The following is a 24077-nucleotide window of genomic DNA, read 5'->3' on the forward strand; positions in this document are numbered from 1 at the left end:
TCATTGTGTTGAAATAATGAAATAAAAGATAAGAAAAATATAATCGATACTTTATTTGAAACTGGCTGAAATCCTTTTAAATTAAAAAAAATGTAATGATTTTATGGATGTATGAGATCGTTGCATTCGTAACAATAAAAAGAAACAATATTACATACAATAGCTGTTGCTAAGCAACGGTGTCAGTCAAAACATCAAAACATTCCATGTGCTTATGTTACGTATGGATTGTATTCCTGGTGATATATATATATTTAATTCGTGAAAGAAAAATAAAATTGAAATGAACGACACAGATTGGCGGGAGATCCTCAGTTTATCTCAGAAGGAACTGAGAGAAGCAGACAAAGACAAACTATGCGAAAGTCTGTCGTGGATGGAAGCCGACGATATCGAGCTGAACTTTACTGATCTCAAAACTTTGTTCAGGCTGGCACAAGATATGCTAAAATATAAAAGCGAGCAGGTAATTTATTGATCCACATTATCATTTATTTTTACCCCAATGGGGTTGGCCTTTATTGAGTCTTACATAATTTCAACGAAATTTAAAAACGACACATTGCATAACAGTCATCGCATCCATTTGTAGGTATGCTTAGATCTTTAAAGCTACGCAACGGAATTTTATGCTTGTTTTTTAATTTTCAGTTTTACTAGCCTAGCGATGCCGGGGCAGGCCGCGTGTAACCGCTAGTTAGATTATAATTATAAAAAAACTATCTCATTTAATAAAATCATATTTTATAATATTTTTTCAGGTTAACAATTTGTTAGGACAGCTTGAATATTCCCAAAGAAAATCTAAATCCAAATCAAAGCACACGGCAGGCGGTAAGTATACTTTTTTAGGTCTTAACACATCTTTTTATTGAAAATATACATTTAAAAATCCAAATATTATAAATGAATTCTAGTACAAAACGTTGATTACCTAAATAATTAATTTGTGTGTGCGAAATTAGTTTTTTAATGTAAAGATAGGTCAATATTGTTCACTATTATTATTTTATATAGTTATTTAAGCTTACGGGGCATAGACTTTTTTATGAGATTATAACTTTTTATTATTAATCAACATAACTACAATTTAAGTAAAAACTATTTAAATTATCATAGACCGTCCAGGTAAATCGTTTATGAAAAATCTAGGTGGTTTCCACCTAGTTACAATAACAATTACTGGGTTGGTATACTAATAAATACGTTCACTACAATTTTTAACACACCCTACCTAGATTCTCCTGCTAAAAGCTCTGACAGCATATTAGAAACAATTGCACATCAAGAAGAAGTAATCAAAGCAAATAAAGAGATCTTAGAGCAGCTGTATGCCGACATTGCTGAGTTGGAAGGTCGTAAGAACAAGCTCGAAGACCAAAATGATGCCATTGATAAAGATAGTGAATCAAGTCGAGATGCTCTTTCTGAGATCAATGCTGTAGCACAGATGGAAAACGAAATTACTATAAAAAATAAACACATAAGAAAACTACTTGCTGATATAAAAGTATGTAAATTTATTTCCAATGTCTTCAATTAATAGGTGAAATATTAGATATTACACTAAAAACTTTTATTTTATAGTTAGTGGAAGACGAAAATACAAAATATAAAGAGAAAGTATTAATTATAAAAGACAAATTGTCTGAAGCCACAAAATTGATAGAAAATTTTACGGAGCAGTTGCTCAATCTGAATCATGAAAATTCGAAGCTGAAAGGTATGTAATTTATTGCTTACAAAATATTGGTTAAAATGTTGGTGAAGTTCATAATTAAATAAGATCTTTTGTAGAATTATTAGGTAAATCAGAAGAAGCAAAAGCGGAATTATCTGATCAAATAGGATCGTTCAGAAAACAGCTGTTTGAAAAAGATAGTAGCAGACAAAATATTGACGAAGAAATAAAATCTAAAGTGCTGCATTGGAAGGTATTAAACTTGGTTAACTATAGAGATATGCGCTTAAAAATAGATGAAAGACAAATGAAATGTTTTTTAACATTTTACTTCTTGTAATTTTTAGAATATAGCACGAGCTAAGAAAGCTGAAATAGAAAAATTAGCTCATGAAAACATGAAATTAAAAGAAAATTTGAAAAGATCAACAAAGTCAAGATCATCATCTCCTCTTAAGGTAACATTGCATATATTAGGAATGTCAAAATATTTAATTTACTGAGTCTAAACAAAATGTTTTTTTTATTATTTAATTCATTTTAATTTTATTTAGATTGATATATTTGTCGAAGTGTTAGAAAGAAACTATTAGCGCAATCTAGTTTGTTGACTGATTTGAGACGCGATATCGTCACACTGATATTTGACAGTTTGCTATTTATCAGCAATCCTGGTGGATAATTGTGATTGATTAGTTAGCACGGTGAGTCGTGTATCGGTAGACGCAACTGGCTGTCACGAACAGACTCGTGCTGGGCGAGTTCCTCCTAGAAGTCCACTAAGTCTACCATGTTATTATTGTCTATGGTTTAACCTACAAAGTAATAAACTACTCCTACTCGTCCCCGTCATATTTTAAGTTCATTTTTAATTTTAATTTTGATAGTTATACATTCATGTACATTATCAGTAAATTATCTGTTCCATATTCTTTTTAATTCAACTCCTAGATAAAAAATGAAGAAGATTCAAAAATGAAGGAACTGCAACATAAGTTATTGGAAGCTTCAAAGGAAATTACTCAATCAGCTAAAATCATAGAATTACTAAAATTAGAAAACCAACAACTAAAATCAATTCCTGATGAAACTCCTGAATCTGTGTCAGAAGTAAATAAAAATGAAAGCGACGATGGAAAAGAACGAGCAATTATTGCGAAACTTAAGAAGAAAAATAAGATATTGACACTGTCATTGCAAGAAGTAGAGGAGATGCTTCTTGCTAGAGAAAAAGAGGTATGTATTTTAAATTATCATTTTCTAAAAAAACATATTTTGAGCGTTATTTAATTTCATGTATTCAGTTATATAAATCGAATCGATTGTATCTATAAGTTTTAGATAAAATAATATACATTATAACTTTTAAAACTTATTATTTGTAAAAGTTATTAGAAATAACTTCACAACTCCAACTCGTACAATCTAAAGAAGGCATACGTATCCTCTTAGAAGGAATAAAAAACAAGAAACGCATGTTAAAATACAGAGACGAAGGTATCAAGTCTTTGGTTCAAGAAGTGAACTCTCTTAACCAGCTCGTAGATGAGTTGCAGTTACAAAATGAAACATTAAGGTTAGTATAATTACGTATAAATTTTTAGTCATGCATGACGTCTATTCATTCTAGATTGAAATTAATAAAATTAGGTATGTTTATTTTAGGCAAAAATTAAATATACCACCTGATGTAAAGATACCGGCTACAGGAATTTTAAGAAAGCATCATGAGGTAGAGAGAAAATTAAAAGAACTGGACGTTGAAAGAAAAGAAACAGAAAACAAACTAGTTTCAGTCGAGATAGACAACCGTAATCTAAGATTAAAAAATGTAAAGTTAGTTAAAATACTTATTAAGTTAGGGTACAACAAAGATAAGTTGAAGAAAATTTATGAAGAGACTGATAGTGACTCTGAAGATTTAGAAATGAATACAGAGTAAGTACATTTCTCATTAGGTGTTTTGTATTCATTGTTATTTAAATTAAAAAAATAGCTTTTTTACATGAAAAAAACTTTGGATTTGTAGAACAAAAATTGAAAATACAACTCAAGATCACCTAGATCAAAATAAACAAATGAAAGATATCATTGAAGAAAATGAAGGTCTTAGAAAAGGACTACAAGATATTCTGAATTTCTTAAAAGATAACAGTAAGTATTGATTTGCATTTGTTATGCAAATTTCGTCAAATACAGCTACTGTGTGCTGTCGCAATATTTATTTTTATGTTTCCACAACAAAACGACCTATTACTTGGAAAAATGTAATTTTTGCAAATAAATTATTGAATACATGTAAAAATATATATTTACATGTAAAAAGAAAGCATCGTGAGTATGTTACGTTGGTATTTTACATGTTTACACTTTATCATTAACAAATATAGGTACAACTTCATCCGGTGTTCTGACCCTGCAATGTCCAAGTTTAGAAGCGATATTACGAACGATGGAAGCCCGACACGTAGCTGGCTGGTTTGCGCCACATATGAGTACAGTTTTAGAGTTGAGAGCTGCTTTAGGAGGCAAAGATGCATTACTCACCGCATTGCATGAGGCCAGGTATGGATGAGGGTTGATTAAATAAACAATAAGCTCTAGATAAAGTGGTTGGTATAGCGAGCAGCTGATAAAACGTATTTAAATTTTAACAATGAAATAACCCTCGTTTCCGTAATTCTTTGTACAAGTAAAACTGATTTCTTCGACATATTTATCTAATAGTCATAATAGTAATAATTTAAGAATAGAAAACCTATTTGAGATGTGCACTTACTTTAAATCTTTGATTAACTGTAGGAAAAAAACCTTTGACGTCATGGATCAACTAAAAAAAGAGTCTCAAAAATGTCATAATCTTCAGCAGAAAATAAATGCAATGGAGGCTGTAGAAAAACCAAGAAATGACAATAAAAATCAACTGCTCGATAAACCTGTAAGCATTTCTGAATTTGGATCTTGGATGAATGAATCTGACCAATGTAATATAAACTTATTTGATAAGGATGAAATTGAGTCTCTACTTACTAAAAGTAATGTAATACACGAGAGTCAATTAAAAAATGGATTAGCCTATTTTCATGAAAGATTTAAAATATTGTTTGATAAAATGACCGTTACAACCATACAAACAACAGATGATTTCAATAAATGGTCAATTCAAAAAGAACAATATCAAGCAGAAATAGAAAATTTGAAAGCTCAGCTGTGCCAGAGGGAAGATGAAGATATTAGTGACGTCTCGCCAGGTGTAGTACAAATACCCAGTTCAAGTGTTTTACAAAGAAAGTGTACTTATCTAGAAGAATCCTACTTATACATAAGAACACTAAACGAAAATTTGAAAAATGAGATTTTGCAAAGCAAGAAAGACGCAATGACACAGACGTTTGAATTTGAGACTAAAATACAAAAACTAATACTTGCTATAACGAATCTTACGGATAAACTTAGATTTTCTGTTCCTTTCGATCTATTTTGGAAACAGAATAAAGCAATGAATGAAGCCATTACAAAATACAGGAAAATATTAAATGAAGCAGTCAAATCACAAGAAAACTCTCAAAGTTTACTTAAAATGTTGGAACATGACAAAATAAGTATTATAAATAAAGTTCGACAAGATATAATGAAGTTTTCTCAAACTGAAAGTAGGTATAAGATTTAAAAAATATATATTTTATATACAATATAATTTCATATTATTTTTTTTATTATTTCAATAATTCTAAATATTTATATATAGCAAATGATGCTGATGAATCAATCATAACAATTCCGAAAATAGAAGAGTCCGTCGTAAAAAATCAAATTGAACAACTTTGTGGTGAAATACAAAGTAAAAACAAGCGTATCGATTATTTAGAAATTGAAATCGAAAAACTTCAAGAACTACAAGGCAACCTCATGTAAGTATAGTTTTAAAACGAAAAAAAAAACATACGTGGACTTTGCAAAATAATTATTCGTTAACAAATTATTCATTTCAGTGATGATACATTGCCTGCGATAACTAATGAAGAAGTGGACCTTCTGAAAGAAAACCTCCAGAAATTAGTAAATGACAACAATTTACTAAAGGAACAATGTCAACATGTTGGAAGCCAGTTAGACATAGCACTTTTACAGGTACATGTTATATTCGGGGTTATTATGAATACCACATTGCTATATTTAATAACAATAATATTTTTAGTTACAGGATAATCAACAAAGACAATTAAATAATGATATTGAAATAAATATGTTGAAGCATCAAATTCTCGATCTACAATCAACTAGTGATAATAAAGCTATACTCGCTAAGTAGGTATTTAAAATTAAAATGTTGCAGCCGAATTTTAAATACAATTATTATGAGTAATAACAAAGCAAAATTTTAATTGTATTCTAATGACTTTTGTAACCAAATAACTTTGTTTTTTAAGATTGAGTAATGAAATCTTAGTGGCACATTTGCAAGCGTCTGAAAGTTTTAAAAAGATTGAGCGACTTAATGTGGCTTTAAACAATGAAAGACAATTAAGAATTGAATCTGAAGAGATGCTCAAAGCGCGACAAAAGGTTTTCGACATGTACAGCCAAAGATATGAATCCAAATTTAGGCAAGTTTAATTTAAAAAATATGTATATTATTATTATTTTGAGTGATGAATAACAATATAAATAATTTTTTTTTTAGATATATGTACCAAGTTATGGAAATTCTCCGGCAACAGTATCAGGGAAGTGTACCACTAGCTTCCATTGAAAACTATTTAAACAAAATTGAAGAACATTACCGTAAATCGCAAGTAGTTGATGACAAACTTACAGAAATAGAAGATTTACAGTCTAGTCTAATGACGAAACATACTCTTTTTGAACAAGTACTGGACTTATCCAAAAACAAATGTTTAGAAGAGGAGGATGGTTGTCCACATAAAATTAAAAATATAGTCATGGTAATACATTTCTTAACAACGATTTTGAACTTTCCATAATACTTAGACAATGTTTACTGTTCAATTAATGTCCTTCCCTGAGTCTTTGTATGTGTGTCCATATGATAAAAGTTAGTATTAAATTAACATGTTTACTTTAATCTTTTTATTTTAGGAAGGAATGCATTCCCGGGATTTGGATCATCTAAAGAAAAAGATATCAATATTAGAAAAATCTCGAGAGGAATTGACAAAACAATGTAATAGTCTTGAAAAAATACTTGTTCTTTTAAATCAAGGCTTTGAAAAAAATAACCTTAACACTTATTCAAGTAAAAACAAATTAGGCGAGGACAAAAATGTAAACATGAAAATAGAAGATATACATTCAGATGATGACTTAAGTGGAAACGGTGAGTAAACATAGGTGTAATTTTTTAAGTATTTTTTAAAACGTATATATAAAAGCGAAAAACACTCACGTATCACGAGATCTCGAAAACTACTGAGCTCATGAAGATAACATTTGGCAGGAAGGTAGATTGTAACTAGGAGACATCCGCTAAGAAAGGATATTTCGAAATTCCATCCCTAAGTGGGTAAAAAGGGGTTGCCAGTTTGTATGAAACTATGTCATTTTTGAATGAAACAGATGAAATTTTTGATTTAAATATGTAGTTGATAAAAATTAATAATGCATTAATTCGATTTTGAAAATTACATCCCTATAGGGGTTGAAATAGGGGTTGCAAGTTTGTATGAAACATCGTCACTTTAAAGTGAGACAAATGAAATTTTAGAAATTTTATTACGATTCCTTTTAAGAACTGAAATTCACGCGTGCGAAGCCGCAGGTAAAAGCTAGTGGATTAATAAAAATAAATAACCTTAATTCATCCGTATCTATTTTTCCGATTTCAGGTACTCAAACAATTTCTTTATCACGGCCTCAAGTTTTAAAACCACCAAAAGGTATGATTGACATGACAACTGTCCGCAAAGAAGATTTGACTTATACGTTAAGTGATAAGAAAGAAATCGGTAAAAGTGATCAAACTAAAATACAACACAAAAACGAAAGTACACAAACAAATGTGATTGAAATTTCAAAAATTAACAAGAGTGTGCAAGTAGTTGAACACAAAAATCTGATGGGAATGAAAAGAAATGATGACGAGAAGCTAATTGAACTTAAAAATGAACTGAATGAACTGTCATTGGATAATGACAAGAAAAATCAGGAATTGTTAGAAGCCATATCAGTAGTAAAGCAAAGAACAGAAGAAAATTTAAGAATCAATACAGATAAAATAAAATTAGAAACGATAATTCAAAATCTAAAGAAAACAATTGATGAAAGGAATAAGCAAAACAATATGTTAAGTACTACTATTGATAATTTACATCAACAGCTTGAAGAGAGCAGACATCATAATATAGCCGAAAAAAATAAATTAAACAACATGACTAAAGAAGAAAACAAGTCCATGTTATTACTTCTGCAACAAGTAGAAAATGATAAAAATGCAATTGTTACTGAATATAAAGACCTTTTACAAAGAGAAAGAGACGAATACTCCAAATCTATAAGTGAATTAAATATTAGAATATTAGAATTGAGATCAGAATTAGACAGGTAATCTAAATTAATCCACACAGTTTCTATAAATTACTAGCTTTTATCGGCGCATTCAATCGAGTTAATTCCCCACGGATTCATACACTTTCCAGAAAAAGATAATCTGTCCTTCTACATATTTCTAAATACCTATATGAATACGAATTTAAAGATTTGTTGAGTAGATAAAGCCTGAAAAGTTAAAAAAAAAACAATAGACTTACTTTCGCATTTATAATGTCGGTTGTATTGGAATGTCCTGTGAAAAGTACTTATATATACTCGGATAAAGTAGGTATATCACCGTGTTAATAGCATTGCAATCATATTGCAATTGAAGACGTTAACGCATCAATCATGTTCATGGAATGTAAACAATTAAACAGATTATACGAAATTTACGTAATTAATTATCTTGGTTTTTTAGGAAAACAAGTGACATTGACACTCCAAGTGGCGAAGCACATAGGGAGATTTTAACAAAATATACACTAAAAATAACGGAACTCGAAGACAAGTGTTTTAAATTACAAAATGAAATGGATAACCGCAAAAGTGAATTGTGTGTAAATATTCCAAATATAATATACTTCAAAATATTGTGCTAAATAACTGTTACTTTATTTATGTGTACATATATGACATATATGTTTCAGAAAAACATATCAAAATGAATTAGATAGATGGAAAGATTTAGCTTCTGAGAGACTTATTAAAATGGAGCAATTAAATTATCAACTGCAACAACGACATTGTCAGGAGGTATTTAGCCAATATTTGTTTAAAAAATATTTTTGACGCATGTGAAAAATTATGCAATTTTTTTTTTGTATTATTACTTATAGGTAGAGTCATATAAAACAGAAAATCAGCATTGGCTGTCACAATTGAACGAGTCTCAACGGCAACAAATGGAGTTACGCACACGTTTGTCTGAGCAAAAATCGATTCATATAAAGCAGGTGGCAGAGAAAGATGCACAAATTGAACAATTGCGTACTGTTGTGCAAAATTTAAAGGTACGTCTGTTTACTCGTACACGTATTTTGAATGTATAGTTTCCTCGATTGCTAAATCGTCGTCTCCTCAAATATTCCCATAATGTTCGTTTTGAGCGAGGTATTCGTCGTTTCCTCTTCGGTCTACTTCTGTTGTATAAACTCGTGTTATGGTGTCTTATTATTGTTGGGCTTATCATTATTTTTATCATATTTCTAGGCTCAAATAATGAATATGCAAACGATGATATCTGTGAACGATCCTAGTTTTGATCTATCAGCTATAGTGGAAGTGGAGGAGCCAAGTGACGTATCACAACATGGCTCCGATAGATTAGAAATCAAATTTGAATCTACGATCGACTTGAGAGACATTCATGACGATATCGTAAGACTACCATCGGCGACGTCTACTGCTATATGGTGAGATTATGCATTACTTTCAGATATGTTTATTTTTATATTTTTGCTTTTATTTGTTCATCTTAGATTCCTGTCAATAAGTTTTGCATGGTATGGTTGGTTTATATATATTGCAGTCGCAACACGTTTGTATATGATACTTCCCTATTTCAAGACTTTTATTCCCAATTTGATTTAAATTTTAATATTTCGTGTCTTTACAGGCAAGAACCCGTGATAGACAGACTACGCCGAGAGAAGCAGATGACTAGCAAACAGAATGTTATTCTCCGAAGACAGATAAAGGCTCTCGCCGCGAGAGAGAGGAGGGCTCGTTTAGACGCTCAAAACTTAAAGAGTCAATTATTTAGAATGTAAGACTCACAACATATTATATGGTAGATCAAAGTTCTCTTATTTATACATTTTGTAATTTATAATTTTCCAGATTTTTAAGGTTTATACAAAAACATGTTAACGTTCGGCTGTTAATGTATCTGTATAGGTATATAGGCTTATAAACCTTTTGTATTCTGAAATGTAGAAATTTACGACTATATTATCACCTAAACCAGATCGCTATAACCCAGTTCATCCATTAAAGCACTAAAGTAACATTTATTTTCTGCAAACGATAACGTTGAACGTTTCTCCGTCCAACAATTATTTTTAGCATTCGCAAAAGCGTGAATTCATTAATATATATTTATTATCTTAGAACCACATCGGGAGGCAAAGCAGTGTCTTCGGAGACTGCAGCACTACACAACAAGATAACCGCTCTACAAACGCAGTTGTCTAGCGCGCGAAGGGACTCGCAGTCTTCCGTCGCCATTTGGGACAAATGGAAAAGGTACGTATTTTTTTCCTTATCAAATCAAATCATTTTTAATTACTGTAAAACTGGTCACAATTTTATGTAGTAGTTTACATAGCAAGTTCTCTCACTCTAAATCAGTTTAGGCATCATTCATAATTACTATCGTTAGCTTTCCATGACCCTCTGCTCTTTATGTATACAAAACCTCTGTTCTGGGCTATCTTTACCGTAATAATTGCTGTATATTTTAAAAATATGGTTTATTACACTAGATTAATTAAGTACTTCACGCTCACGTCAATCAGGCTTACTTTTGTGTAGGACGGTTTGGTCTGTAGATACAGTTCTTTTCTTTTTTACAGTTCTTTTTTTTTCCTTAATTAGAGCGTCACATTAAGCGGGATGTAATGTTGCCCATAAATACATATATTTCTCACAATAGGGTCGCAAATTCATAAAATCATCATCATAAATTATCAGGGCACAACAAGCAGCGGAGCGTTGGCAATCACGATACGAAGAGAAGTTCCAAGAAGTGAAGAAGTTGGAATCGAGTCTCAACCTCGCCAAGTCAGCTATCGCCCGGCTTGATAAGGAAAAACGTGTTCTACTCAGTAGACTGTCAGAAGTTAAAAGTAAGTCATAATTATATTGTTCTCGCTTCAATAATAAATTAGTCAATTCAAGTAGATATTATATATTAATCACGCACGTTTAGTCAATAATGTATAAGGTTGATTTTACCACCTGCTACATTTTATTAACTTATAATTGACAAACCCTAATTTTTTTTAGAATTTCCGTGATTACCTACCTCTGAGATATTTAATGCCAGCTCCACACTGTAGCCGAATTCAGACACATGCCGATGCGAATGCATGAAAATTGCGTAATATTGTATGAGAGCTTTTATTTAACGCAATGAAATGCCAGCAATGTATACCGAATCCGCAAAGTTTGACAAACTATTTGACGACAGTGTGACGGCATAAAGAGCTCAAGTCGTACAGCTACTTATATGACCAAATATATAACTATACGTTAATGTATCGTGTTTTCAGACGAGAGTCTCCTAGCCGTAGAGAAACAAGAAAGCGAAGCACTAGAGAAGTCCAGTCATAGTCCACACGTGTGTGAATGTCAGGAACAGACGCCAGTCTCTTCGCGATCGCTTCTGGAACGAGTTGAAGCGCAACAACGAAGAATCATTGCATTGGAATTTGCCGAGAAAGTAAGGGATTTACCAAGTCAAACTACTTTTAATGAATGATTATTAATTACATTTTTATTTGCTGTTATCAAAGTAGAAGATTTTTAAACTTAAATGATGTATTGAAAGTTAAGATAGCTACTCGTATGGATTGAATTTCATATGTAGTGAAACGAAATACATTGAGCATTACCTTTTTACTGTTCCAGGGAAATGAGCACCTGGTATCGGAATACGAAAAGGCGCTGGCTGAAATCACGTCTCTGAAAGGCCAGGTCCTCAAGCTGGAGTCCACGTTGCTCGAGTCTCAGATACGATCTCCGCTGAAGACCACTCAGGAAGCACAACCAGAAGTGGATTATTGGAAAAGGTATTACTTTAATGCATTTTTTTGTAAGAAAGCAGTAGTCAGCAAGACTTAAATCTTTTACGATAATTCTTTGCATCGATTATGTGGAAGATGGACAGTTATAGCACAAATGCCTCAGACCATCTAATATGCTGCCCTGTGTGCCCCTCCGAACAGACCTGTACAACGCCACAGACAATGTTTTGGCAGTGACGAGGTATTATTAGTCCTCACAAATTTGAACGCCAATGTCGACTTGCCAAAAGGAGATTGGCAGCTATGAATTAATAATTTAAAAAGAAACTACAATGCAACTACATAAGTATTATATTAACGGAACTTAGCACGCACCTTTTTATTAATGTTGCTGACGTTTCAACGACCTTGCAGTCGCCGTGGTCGCAGTCAGACTAGTCTTAGACGCACTAAGCACTTCATTACAATATATATACATTTTTACTGACAAATTGACCACTCGTATGTCGTAAAATTACAGTTACTGCGATATGCTAAAGGAGGAGAACATACAGCTGAACATGAGAGTGGCTGCAGCAGAGAATGTGCCCACCACAGCGCACCAACAACGGGTCCAAGACCTCGAACAGACAATACTAACGCTCAGAGGTACTAAAAGTGTACTTCTTCTTTTTAAATGTCTATTCATCCAATATTCTATTACTCGTCCAATACGATATGGTTTAATCCTTCTCAACTAAAATCGTCTGCTGTAATAGTCATTTGCAGACATACTGTACATTGATAAAACGGGAGCTGATAGCGAACAGTCGACAAAAATTGTTGTATTTCAGTAAATACTGCTTTCTTTTTATTTGCAAGATATCAAAATCTTAATTTTTCACTGGTTGCTTATACAATAATATGATGCATAAACTGAACAAGCTTAAATCATGATGTCGACGATGAATATTTGCTTATATTACAGGACTGGTCAGCAAGTTTCAAGCAGAGCAAAAGTCTACAGCAGCGGCCGTGAAGCGGGTGGATTCTAGACCGAACAGCGGGCGGAGTCCTCCTGACAAAGTTAGTTTATTTGACATATTTCCCACTGATATCGCTAAATAGCTTTTACCCGCGGATTCGCCCTGAATTTCTTTGCGAAACCGGAACAGACCCGATTTTCATTCAAACTTTCACCCCGGTTATAGTCTTGTCAGAGATTTTGAAAAAAAAAGGGTCTAACCACATGCATATCAAAATTGGTCCAGCGGTTTAGCCGTGAAAGGGGAAAAGACAGACAGACTTTCGCATTTGTAGCAAATGAAAATCCATACAGTAGTTTTTGAGTTTATCGCGAACAGACAAATAAACGCAGCAGAGGACTTTGTTTTATAATATGTAAGGAAAATGATTTATTGATCATCTATGAGATTCATAAGATACTTCTTTATTGATATCCTAGGTGAAGACACAGTCGGAGTCCCATCGCATTGAGATAGCAAACCTGAAGCGCAGTATCATGGACAAAGACCTTTTGCTGGAGAAATCCAAGGAAATGCTGAAGATAGCGGCAGAACGAGAAGATGAGCTACTGAGAGAGGTAGGAGATATCATTTCAACCATTATTAAATCTAATCCATTATTAACTAGGTACGTGTTCAAAGTACGACTTTAGAAGCCATTTTTTTCTGAATAACTCTCACTAAATGAAGAATGTTTGTTACTTCTTCACAGTCAAACGGTTTAGCCAATTTATGGATGCCTTGGATTAATGCGGGGTATAAATAATTATTTATATATTCTTGAAAACTATGTTCTTGAATATTATTATTATATGTGAAAAAAAATGCCCCTTTGAATATAAAAACTTAATTACACGGTGATTTTTGATCGAATAGGCCTAATGACCCGTCCCAGGATAATATACATACCTTGTTATAAAGCTAGCCTAGAGAGATCTCCAGGGATGATATATTTACCTTACAGTCATTGTCATCACATACATTATCTGTTTCAGAATGCATATCTTCGGCGACAACTGAATGATCTGACGAAACATAAATCTGGCTTCATGTCAGCATAATAATAATATCGTTATTGGTAGCTTAAGATGTACTATTTCTTAACATTTTCTCCATTTTCTCCATTATTTTATGAGTATCTACAGGTAGGTAGCTAATATTTATAATGTTATTTGCGAAATTGCTATCAAAAAGAAACCCATTGGGTTATTAAAGTAATTACTTTAAGCCAATGAAGTTTTTAAGGAACACTAAATTAAGAAAGATTAGTATTAAATATTTTTATTTCAAAAAATATGTAACAATAACTGTACAGAAAAATATAGATCTCAAACAAATAGAGATCTTGCGAGGAATGTCAGTTAACAGCTAGATTTGGTAAAACATTTTTTTCGACAGTTTTCGTTATTTAATCTAACTAAATTATCTATACCTGTAAGTACATAAATGCGCAAGCCTGTATGTTTGTAAATCAATAACTTAATTCGCCAATTTTGATGTAATTTTATCACATAAATTAAGTTTTTTTATTTCATATAAATTTCCGACAATAGATGGGCCTATATCACACGGCAACTAAATCAATCAATAAAAAGTTACTCTTTTTTTTCCGGATAAATAGTTGCAGTGCCTACAATGCCTACATAGGTACATAACTAATAATTTATTGTCGAATTAGGCAAAACAAATATATTGTAGATAACAAATAAGTACTTGATTAGTTTCATATAACTATTTTCTAATACGTAAATAATGTTGGCAGAAACTGTAGCATCTTCAATGTTGTATCCCATTGTATTTAAGGAGCTCACACTGCGAAAATAGAAAATTTTACAAAAGAAATCTTAAAACTTTTAATGTACTTAGATAGTTATTAAAAATAAAGTCAAAAAGCACATTTCCGAGATTGTTAGTGATACTAAAGGCAAAGCATCTTCTAAGAATTCTATTTTTTAATAACGACTGAGTACATCGATTGTTGAAAATATGTGATACGATTTCTTACATATGATAAATATACAGCTTTTTTCATTAATCTAAGGTAGAATCACCGTACCCACCTGTCACACATGGGATGTTATCTACGACTACAAGCAGCCCTGAAGCATTATCTACTGCATCTAAAAATAAATGTCTGGTGTATGTAATCTCCTCTTATTTCTACAATGCCACGATTAGTATGGTTAGTCTGTCTGAGCTGTGGGATATAGATAACATTATTATTTCCATAAATATTAGGATTGTTAGTATTTATTACACCTTATGAATTTTACAAAAAAAATATATAAATATATGTTACAATAAATAATAGACAATAAAAAAAATAAAAAAAAAAATATCGTGCAAACTTTGATATAAAAAACCCGTGTGCAATTCAAGCAAAAAAAAAACATAAAATATCGTAACTTGCATATGCAGTCTCAAATAATTCAATTAAGTATTAAATTCACAGAAGTTCATGTAACTCGAGCCCATTGATGTGGTGAGTAGGTATATTAGTAGTAACGCCCACACAACGCAATTCAATCAATTTATGAGTGCCTATTTTTAGAATTATTCTTGCGGAAAAACTCGAAGGAAATTAAAATAAATAAGCAATCCAATGCCGTTAATCAACTCAAAATTCTTTTTGCAATGGCCGAAATATCGAAAATGATTTTTCGAGTTTCTGATTATGCTACAATATACCATAAGGCTGACTCATTATTACATGCATGAACTTCAGTTTTAATTTGTGCACCATATAATATTACAAAATTGTGTCATAAACACAAGTCATGCATTAGTAAACTACCGTTACAGTTTGAATGACAAACTTAGCTAGCATATTTCTGGCAAAGAAAAATCCTATTCAACAGGCAAAAATTCCAGTGTTCATACCATGACTGGTTTCTCTTTCTCCACCTGTTTCTTGAGGAACCTGGCCAGTGGCGGGGTGAATAAAGCAGGGTCGGGATGTGTGCGCCCTGCCTTCTCCCAGGGTTGCTGTTGTCGCCAAAGCAAAGAGATGATGGTACCGACTACCATCACCCAGATGAAGCCAATCTGAATCAATAAATTGTTAGTATTTTTATGACAAATTGAAAAGAAGTACTCGTAGATATAATAAGTTTAAATATTCATATCACTCATGTCACTGTGAGTTTTGATCGTTCAGAAGACCATTCTCATGACACAGGCCAGGCCGTACAATGTCTTGAGAATCGTCTTGAAGATAGAAAGTATAGGTAATCTATCACTTTTTAGCACTTATGAGAGATAATTTATGTATTGTTTTTTAAATACAACGACACATGTGAGAGAGAGATGTTTTACAAATCTTCCTAAAAAAAAAATCTAGCAATTGAATTAAAACCAACATGAGAACAGGGCAACAGGGTCACTCACGTGTGAAAATAATCACCCGTATTTTCATGTATAATGTCTGTTTCACATGTTAGCTTGTTAGCATTTTGAAAAGTTTCACAGATTTGAACAGTTGCATCAGATAAGGGATAATCCCTTCTGGCATAATAGGGACCAACACTGTTTGAATGAGTTTCTTTCGGCATTTCTTCTCAGCAGTGGTCGTTCCGAAATGCTAGTAGTTTGTAGCTTTGGTAAACATCATTTAATTTAGATTATGACGTGAAAAAGTGCCTGTGAAGGCCTAATTTCTGAATAAATGATTTGATTTTGATTTTGATTTTGGGAAATTGGAGACATTTTACAAGACAACCTCATATGAAGTGATGACGATAGACATCATCTGCTTTCATGTGAATCTTCATGTTAAACATTTCTCATAATAACGAACACTTTGAGTTGCACGGGTTTAACTTACTTTCTCTCTCGTAATGAACAGACTTGCCCGTGAGAAACTAAATACTTTTTAATATTTGCATTTTTATTTTACCGTTATAGTTTTTGAATAAAATTTTTAAAGTGTGTATACTTAAAAGATAGTTTATATACCTAATTAGTTTGTGGAGCGTGGGAAGTGGTATCGTTTTTGAATGGCTATTTCTGAAACTACAATAGGACTTAATGCTATTTTTTATACTACTAAGAAAGATGTTTGAAAAATATTCCACAATATCAGTCAATTTTGCTTCAATTACTAAGCTGCAGCCAGAACAGATAAAATAAACAATTGTAAAATAAATCTTACCGCACTAGTCCACATGTAAGATATCCTGTACAAATAGAAGTAGGAGCTAGGATCGTATGGTGTAGGGGTGATAATGGTTCCATTGACTGCACACCCCTCGGTGCTGAGGGGTAGTTTGAGGGTTGGTGGTCTAGGGCCACCGAAACTGATCCATAATGTCATGGACATACCGCTTACGAGCGAGAGGCATGCACCCTGAAAATTTTTATTACAAATTTTAGGGCTTCTTTCAACGCTTGCTGATAAAATTTCTGGCTTTCTGATAGCCTATAAGTAACATATCGAATATATTGCGTTTCACAAGTTGTGGATAGGGCTAACTGGCTAATAACATCTGGCATATTTATCTAGCTGTTAAGTTTACCAGTCAGATTACAATATGAAATTTTACCAGAAAGTGATGAAATAAGCCCTATTAAATATCGCTTTAGATAATAAGTATAATGAAAGTAGTTAAGGGATTGTTAGTATAGCAATTTTAGTAGTAACACATTAATAACAGTAACATAAGATACACCCTGTGTAGTTACAAGTAAGAAAGGCTAAGATGACCTACATGAAGAAGAAAAGAAGAAACAAAATACCTACCAATTCAGTGGCATACGTGGTGAACATGCCAAGCGTGAACACTCCAAGCAGGGGTCCTCCGACGGCTCCGAAGATGGTCAGCGCGGCCTGCAGGACTCCGCCCAGGTACTCCGCGAGGAAGGCCAGGCCTAGGAACGCGAGGCCGTATGCGCACGCAGCGAGTTTGGTCAACACAGCTATATATGCTTCGCGGACTTTGCACCATCTAAAAACATTAAAAACTATATTGCCCGCGGCTTCGCCCGCGTGAGTTTCTCTACGAGCGCGGAACAGACATCATTTTCATACAAACTTTCACATCCCATTATAGTCATTTGGGGGTTGTTTCTTGAAAAAAAAAGTGTGGCTGTGTTTGAACGGGGTTCTTTAACTATATGCGTATAAAATTTCCTCACAAGCGGTCCAGCGGTTTAGCCATGAAAGATGATTTTGCCAATGTAAAGGTTGAGAAAGACACTGTGATTATCACAATTCTACAGCAGCAATTGCCCGCTATCCAAGAACAATGTGCAAGAAATATGCGCTACTGTGCATAAAATAATAATTCACGCGGCACTACTGTTTGCGGCTAATAATTTATAATGGCGGTTCAGAAAAATGAACGTTGAATAATATACTTAGAATGACTATTTATCTTTGTTTGAAATTAATTATGAAATCTTAACAACATTTGAAACAGAAAATTAATATTTCTAACAAGCCGCCTTATCGCATCTAACCATTTGGCTGTGGAAAGCAAATTTAAATTGTAGTCACGTACATAGCTTAATTTAGTTATGGTTTTTATCCGTTTTCCGAATGATTGATATAGTTAAAAAACATATTAAGCCAAATTGTTACGCCATTCTTGAACAATACTTATATAACTATTAAGACATTAGTAACTCATTTCATCGTGATTCCATACAATTTAATCAGAGGAGTAGGTTCTGAACTACTTGAATTTGTCTACTGTGATAAACTTACATATACGACCATAGACGCGATACTACTAGGTCAATATCATATCGTATACTATTAAATTTGAACCTAGTTAGCGCTCCAAAATTACCTCCCTACATAATCAGTGAGGGTGACAGCAGCCAACGCATTGCAAGCAGCAGAGACAGTCGACAGCGAGGCGCTGAAGATGCCGGCCACAAAGAGGCCAGATAGACCAGGAATCACCGTCATGGCATCCACCACGTAGTACGGCATTAACTGATCAATCTGGGAAATAGCATCAATGAATAAATAATAAAATCAACGACTGACTCTAAGCGCTGTCTTAGATAGACACAAACATAGTAACAAGGACAATAGACCCAGATTCGCAGACACAGTTAAGTACAAATATTTTTTGGGCGCTGGGCAAACTCATGACCTTCAAATCGTAAACGAGCGAGATTACCATTGACGCCACAGAGATCGCCAAAAAGGTTCTAAATGTATTACTCTGCTAACACATTTTGGTGCTCTACTTTTTCTACGAATGCGTTGTTTCATAAGTTCGCGTCAATTAACTTCTTTAGTTAGCAGGAGATTTCTGATGAAAGCAATAGACATGTTTAAATTGTGTTATTAATTAGATGATTGGTGTTGCTGGTTCATTTGAGTTATGTCTATTGGTGTCAGGAATTTGACTTACTTTTAAAATGTTGTTATTAAGTATAATGATATATATGATACAGACAATCAAATTACAAGCTTTTATGTTTACATCTGAATCGTTACTCACTGAAGAAATTTTTCCATCACTCAAGGGGTCACAATCTTTATAAACGGCATAAATAGCAAGCCCACTAGTGCACGTCAAAAGACTGAGTGCGACGTAAAATGGCCAGCTCCACCATAAACACAATTTTGATCGCTCCAGGGTGCTCACTGTTAACAATCTTTGAACCTACAACAGAGTATTATCAGATTAAAAATAAACACATGAAAATTTGAATAACTATTAACAATATTTTCATAAAAATATACCTGCGTATGGTTAACCGCATTTAAAGATAAATTTGTTATTAATCCACCTATAATTAACGACCACCATGTATGTCTTTGTGTTGGATCAGGACTGAAACTGAAGAAAAAAAAGTTACTCAAATAATAGATTTAAAAGCAAAAAAAAATATTTTCAACACTATATTCGTAAAGACTTACTTGTTAAAATTTATTCTTCCACCTTCAGAGGCTTTTATAAATATCTGACTAAATCCTCCCAGACTTATTGAACTAAATACAATAATACTAATTAATGCAGCAAACATCAAGCAGGATTGTAGAACATCGGTAAATAACACTGCTTTCATACCTCCTAAAGTAGAATAGAAGGTGCACACTAATCCAACTGCTAATATTGATATCAGTCTGTTTAATCCTGTAACAGATTCTAAGACCAGGGCAGGGGTATATAAAACTATTCCGTTGTATAATAACATTTGTAAAGTATATGTCAAAGAGGTGAGCATTCTAATTTTAGATCCAAAGCGTAGTTCTAAATATTCGTATGTGCTGGTTTTTTGTAAGCCGAAGAATACTGGGAGGTAAAATTTGGTGCATGTGGGTATGATCAGGCCATATGATAAGTTGATAACCACGAAGATCATGCCGTTGTAGTAGTTCTCAGCGGAGACTCCCAATAGAGTGATGGCTGACATGAAGGAGGCCATGAGGGACACAGCGACTGGGAAAATTGACATGTTCCGATCGGCAAGAAGGTACTCCTAGAAAAAAGCAGGAGATCAGTTGAATTTATTCATTGATATTTTCCAAATATTAAACAATGTTTATAGAACTGAAGTAAGTTGTATGATTCGGCTCCATTCGTATATTGACCTCAATTTCACGGATCAATAGTGAAGCTATTTTATTGCCGCGAGAAAAACGTTTAAAGGTCTTACTGAAACGTTCTATTGGCGATCAAATGTTTTGTAAATCTGTCGCTTTCATTTTCAGTTTATGTGTATTGGCTGAATCGTGCGCATTAGGTAAAATTAAACTCACATCGACTTTCATGGCAATACTAATGAAGTAGTGTACACTGCCTTCTCCATTATCATGTTAAATCAATTTTACAATCAGTTTGTAGCGGCAGTTCAATTCATCATCCCACAATTGAATGACATTAATATGACATGCCGCTGCAGGATATTCCATACCACCCTCGCAAAATCATTCATTTTATCTCGCCATAGAATGCTAAGTATTTTCCGTACCGAATTATTTTATGAAGATCGTATTTTTCCTCATCTTTTGTTTACCTAAAGAATTTAATGACATACATAGCTAGACTACATACTATATCCTTCCGTGGATGTCGTATGAAGTGCCTTCTTCGACAATAGTATTTCCAAGTTTGCCTCAGGCAGGCAGCATGTAAAACTCGGCGATACAAACTACATGCGAGGCTGAGAGAGACTTACTAAAATTGACCGATTCCCCTAGCTGCCGACTCTATACTAATAATTAGCTAATGAAAACAAAAGAGAAGAAAATACCTCATTAGTTTTCTGTTTCCCGCCACTAAATCGGAAGTACAGTCCAATGGCACCAGACGCAACCATCGTACCCGCCATTATGATGTAATCCCATATTCCAAACACTGTTCCCGCCATTTTTGTCTGAAATTGATGTTCGTGATAAAGTGATGTTAAAATCGTGTATAATAAATTGTACACCTAAACCTTTCTCAGGAACAACACTATCTGTTGGTGAAAACCGCATGAAAATCCGTGCAGTATTTTTTGAGTTTATCGCGGACAGACGCGGCAGAGGAATATGTTTTATAATAGGTATGTAAGGATAAGAATAATCGAATCAAATCAGCAACGTTGTTTTGTTTTTGATTGTTGTCCCCAGCTTCATTCGCGGCAAAATGTATCGGGTACGTTTGTCATAAACTTTCACCAGGCCTATTACACGCTTCCCTCTGATCTCATGCCAAATTTTCTCAAAATCGAATCAGTTGTTTAGCTGTGAAAGAGTAACAGATAATTGCCAGACAGACTGACTTTTTGTATTTATAAAAATAGTACCTTATATTTATTTAATTTATAGTAATACTAGTAATGATGAATGTAATTCATACAGAAGCGGGCAGCTTAAAGTAGAAATATGGGAAAAAATTGTCCTCGAAAAAAAACTACTTAAAATAATTCGAAATCTCCCCAATCAATATGCCTTTTTTTCAGTTTATTGAGAAGGTATTTAACTATTTCAAATTTTTTTATGAAAAATTACCGCAATGTATTATAATATATTTAACAATTATAATTTTATATATTTATTACATTGCATACTCTGCTATAAATTTATGAAAGTTATGCACAATTATTTTGATACGAACGGCCATTACCGTAAGTAATTGACTGATTGATAGAATGCGCTCCGATGAACTGTGACTGTCACAAATTGAACGAAAATTTAGAGCATATATATTTAGTTACCATTCAGATGTATTTTATAAAGCTTATGAATTGATAAAATAAAACATATATTTTTAAAATATTTATTAAATATTTGCGGCTATTTATACTTTTAAAATTGGCGTGTTCAAATGGCGAAATCCGATTTTTCCGTGTTAAACCATTTCGCCATATGTATGTATACCTTTAAAAATAAATATTCTCTGTAACATGATCCCGTATACGAAATTTCATCGAAATTCTTTTCTGCGTAATAAACATCTATTTTTACGAACTGTCTAATAATTACTTACCTAAAATAGTTTAAAAGTTAAATAGTTTTTATTTATAATACAAGTTGTTGCCTGCAGCTGTGCCCGGGTTAGCCTAAGTTTGGAGCCGGGTACTGTCCAGTGTGGTATTTTTATTTCAATTATAATTACTATTTTTTTTGCAATTACTAAATTATTTCTAAGCTTATTTGATTCAAAGTAAAAAGCACGCGTTATTATTTTACATAAATATTTAAGAATAATATGATTAGTACCATATTAAATTAAACAAATTCTCTCTCATCTGAGCGATATCCCGGTTTCTTCTTCAGCCATTGAGAGTCTGAGACCAGTCTCCACTTCGCACTATCGTCGGCATCCATAGATTTCAAACCATATAAAGAAGACTCTCCTAAGTATTAAGCAAACATTAAGATAAATATACCTATATCAGTTCAATGTCAACAAGATTGAAAGATAAAACTAAACTGCCATTTGTGATTGGGTAAAGTAAATGATATTTACTTTTGTAGGATTTTTATAATTTCCGTCTAGCAACTTGTTCATACTACCATACATATTTCTTAATAAAGTATCCTTTTTCATAAAATAATCATTTTATTATTTATGTAAATTTCGAAAATATTACCTGGTACACAATTGAAATACTTATTTATTTGAGACAAAAATATTTAACGGGTAAAAAACTAAGTACTTTTTATATTTTACAGCTTATTTTTATTTTGCTGCGTAAGCTATTACAATAGCATGTACTTAGTCACGAAAATTCTACGCATGTTTTAATTATTTCGTCGTCGGCTAGTCGATTTTGGTAGATTATTGTATCACTGGATCTACACACAAAATAGTTTTGCTATGTTTAAATTGACTCAACAAAATTATATTATCAGTTCGAAAATAAAACTAGTAAGTACATAATGTATTTAAGTTTTATTTTTGACAATTTAACTAAATATTTAGTTATATTTTATTTCAGTTTCCACTAATCAACTGTACTAATATCATTTTAGTATGTCACTGATTTGTTCTACACACATTTACAAAACACTCAAATAATACTTACACAATTCTTCAGCCTCGAAAAGAAGTAGCAAATTGAAATCTATTCCCTAATTAACTTTTAATTTTCATTCACATAATCAGAATTACAGTTCCGTACACGACATTATATCATGGGTAACTCAACACAAGCATAACCTTGTTGACCTTGAATGCATTATTATCCGAAATATCGTCAACTTAAGTTAATAGTAGCCAAATATTTGAATACGATAGCGGTCGACTGCGACGCGACCGGCTGTAAGACTGATGATATATTTGGCATAAGAACTTTGGCAAACTGAACTGACAACTCAGTTCACTGAATGAAATATTCGGATATAGCATACCTAACTACTTAGTATACTAAGATTTAACGACATCGAGATGCTTTTAACAACAAAATTTTATAGAAATATAGGTATTTTTTATGAGTATAGTTTTCACTGGGCACTTGTAACATTGAAATATTGTGACATTCATAACGTAACTATTAATATCTGCTCAAAGCAACAGCCTTCTCTTTTAAAATCGGTGACAATCCGCTGAAATTAGGTACTACCTGTCTTTTGATACGTTTTTCTAGCTGGATAATTGGATATGTTGTAGAGACCCACTGAGTAAAGTCAACGAAATTGGAGTT

General features: G+C 32.8%; 2 protein-coding genes across 5 annotated transcripts; one reads left to right on the plus strand and one right to left on the minus strand.

The window, feature by feature from the left end:
- The first annotated feature begins 203 nt into the window (after nucleotides 1-203).
- Cep290 (Centrosomal protein 290kDa) lies at nucleotides 204-14268 on the plus strand. Of its 2 annotated transcripts, none has more exons than XM_053747730.1 (32): nucleotides 204-466; nucleotides 762-834; nucleotides 1239-1510; nucleotides 1588-1723; nucleotides 1798-1934; nucleotides 2029-2139; nucleotides 2633-2917; nucleotides 3070-3257; nucleotides 3347-3619; nucleotides 3711-3835; nucleotides 4072-4246; nucleotides 4484-5334; nucleotides 5430-5592; nucleotides 5674-5812; nucleotides 5880-5989; nucleotides 6112-6288; nucleotides 6366-6627; nucleotides 6782-7019; nucleotides 7528-8242; nucleotides 8652-8786; nucleotides 8881-8986; nucleotides 9070-9243; nucleotides 9443-9645; nucleotides 9849-9998; nucleotides 10343-10477; nucleotides 10925-11079; nucleotides 11506-11675; nucleotides 11864-12024; nucleotides 12500-12627; nucleotides 12947-13044; nucleotides 13424-13561; nucleotides 13979-14268. In XM_053747730.1, exons 1-32 carry the CDS (start codon nucleotides 284-286, stop codon nucleotides 14042-14044), a joined length of 6432 nt encoding a protein of 2143 aa, XP_053603705.1. In that variant the 5' UTR covers nucleotides 204-283; the 3' UTR covers nucleotides 14045-14268. The 2 variants fall into 2 exon arrangements, with proteins under 2 accessions (XP_053603705.1, XP_053603706.1); XM_053747731.1 differs by having other exon boundaries at nucleotides 5886-5989.
- Nucleotides 14244-23712, minus strand: LOC128671333 (putative sodium-dependent multivitamin transporter). 3 transcript variants are annotated; one of them, XR_008404837.2, is made up of 11 exons: nucleotides 23460-23712; nucleotides 21198-21320; nucleotides 19861-20423; nucleotides 19684-19780; nucleotides 19439-19603; nucleotides 18773-18930; nucleotides 17722-17926; nucleotides 17134-17328; nucleotides 15864-16028; nucleotides 15044-15103; nucleotides 14244-14795 (listed from the first exon to the last, which is right to left on the minus strand). XR_008404837.2 is itself a non-coding variant. In XM_053747733.2 (10 exons), the coding sequence occupies exons 2-10, from the start codon at nucleotides 21312-21314 to the stop codon at nucleotides 14760-14762; spliced, it is 1701 nt and encodes a 566-aa protein (XP_053603708.1). In that variant the 5' UTR covers nucleotides 21315-21320; nucleotides 23460-23712; the 3' UTR covers nucleotides 14244-14759. The 3 variants fall into 3 exon arrangements, 2 of the variants coding, with proteins under 2 accessions (XP_053603708.1, XP_053603707.1); XM_053747733.2 differs by lacking the exon at nucleotides 15044-15103; XM_053747732.2 differs by having other exon boundaries at nucleotides 14244-15103.
- Between the last annotated feature and the right edge of the window lie 365 nt (nucleotides 23713-24077).

This window comes from Plodia interpunctella, chromosome 7, assembly GCF_027563975.2.
Source record: "Plodia interpunctella isolate USDA-ARS_2022_Savannah chromosome 7, ilPloInte3.2, whole genome shotgun sequence".
Taxonomy (NCBI): Eukaryota; Metazoa; Arthropoda; class Insecta; order Lepidoptera; family Pyralidae; genus Plodia; species Plodia interpunctella.

Coding starts and splice junctions, on each gene's coding strand:
- Cep290 (XM_053747730.1), top strand. CDS start 284: ATGAACGACACAGATTGGCGGGAGATCCTCAGTTTATCTCAGAAGGAA. Junction 2,140..2,632: donor GATCATCATCTCCTCTTAAG/GTAACATTGCAT, acceptor TTCAACTCCTAG/ATAAAAAATGAAGAAGATTC. Junction 12,628..12,946: donor GACAATACTAACGCTCAGAG/GTACTAAAAGTG, acceptor CTTATATTACAG/GACTGGTCAGCAAGTTTCAA.
- LOC128671333 (XM_053747733.2), bottom strand. CDS start 21,314: ATGGCGGGAACAGTGTTTGGAATATGGGATTACATCATAATGGCGGGT. Junction 20,424..21,197: donor GGAAACAGAAAACTAATGAG/GTATTTTCTTCT, acceptor GCTTTTTTCTAG/GAGTACCTTCTTGCCGATCG. Junction 16,029..17,133: donor CTTACATGTGGACTAGTGCG/GTAAGATTTATT, acceptor TTATTGATTCAG/ATTGGCTTCATCTGGGTGAT.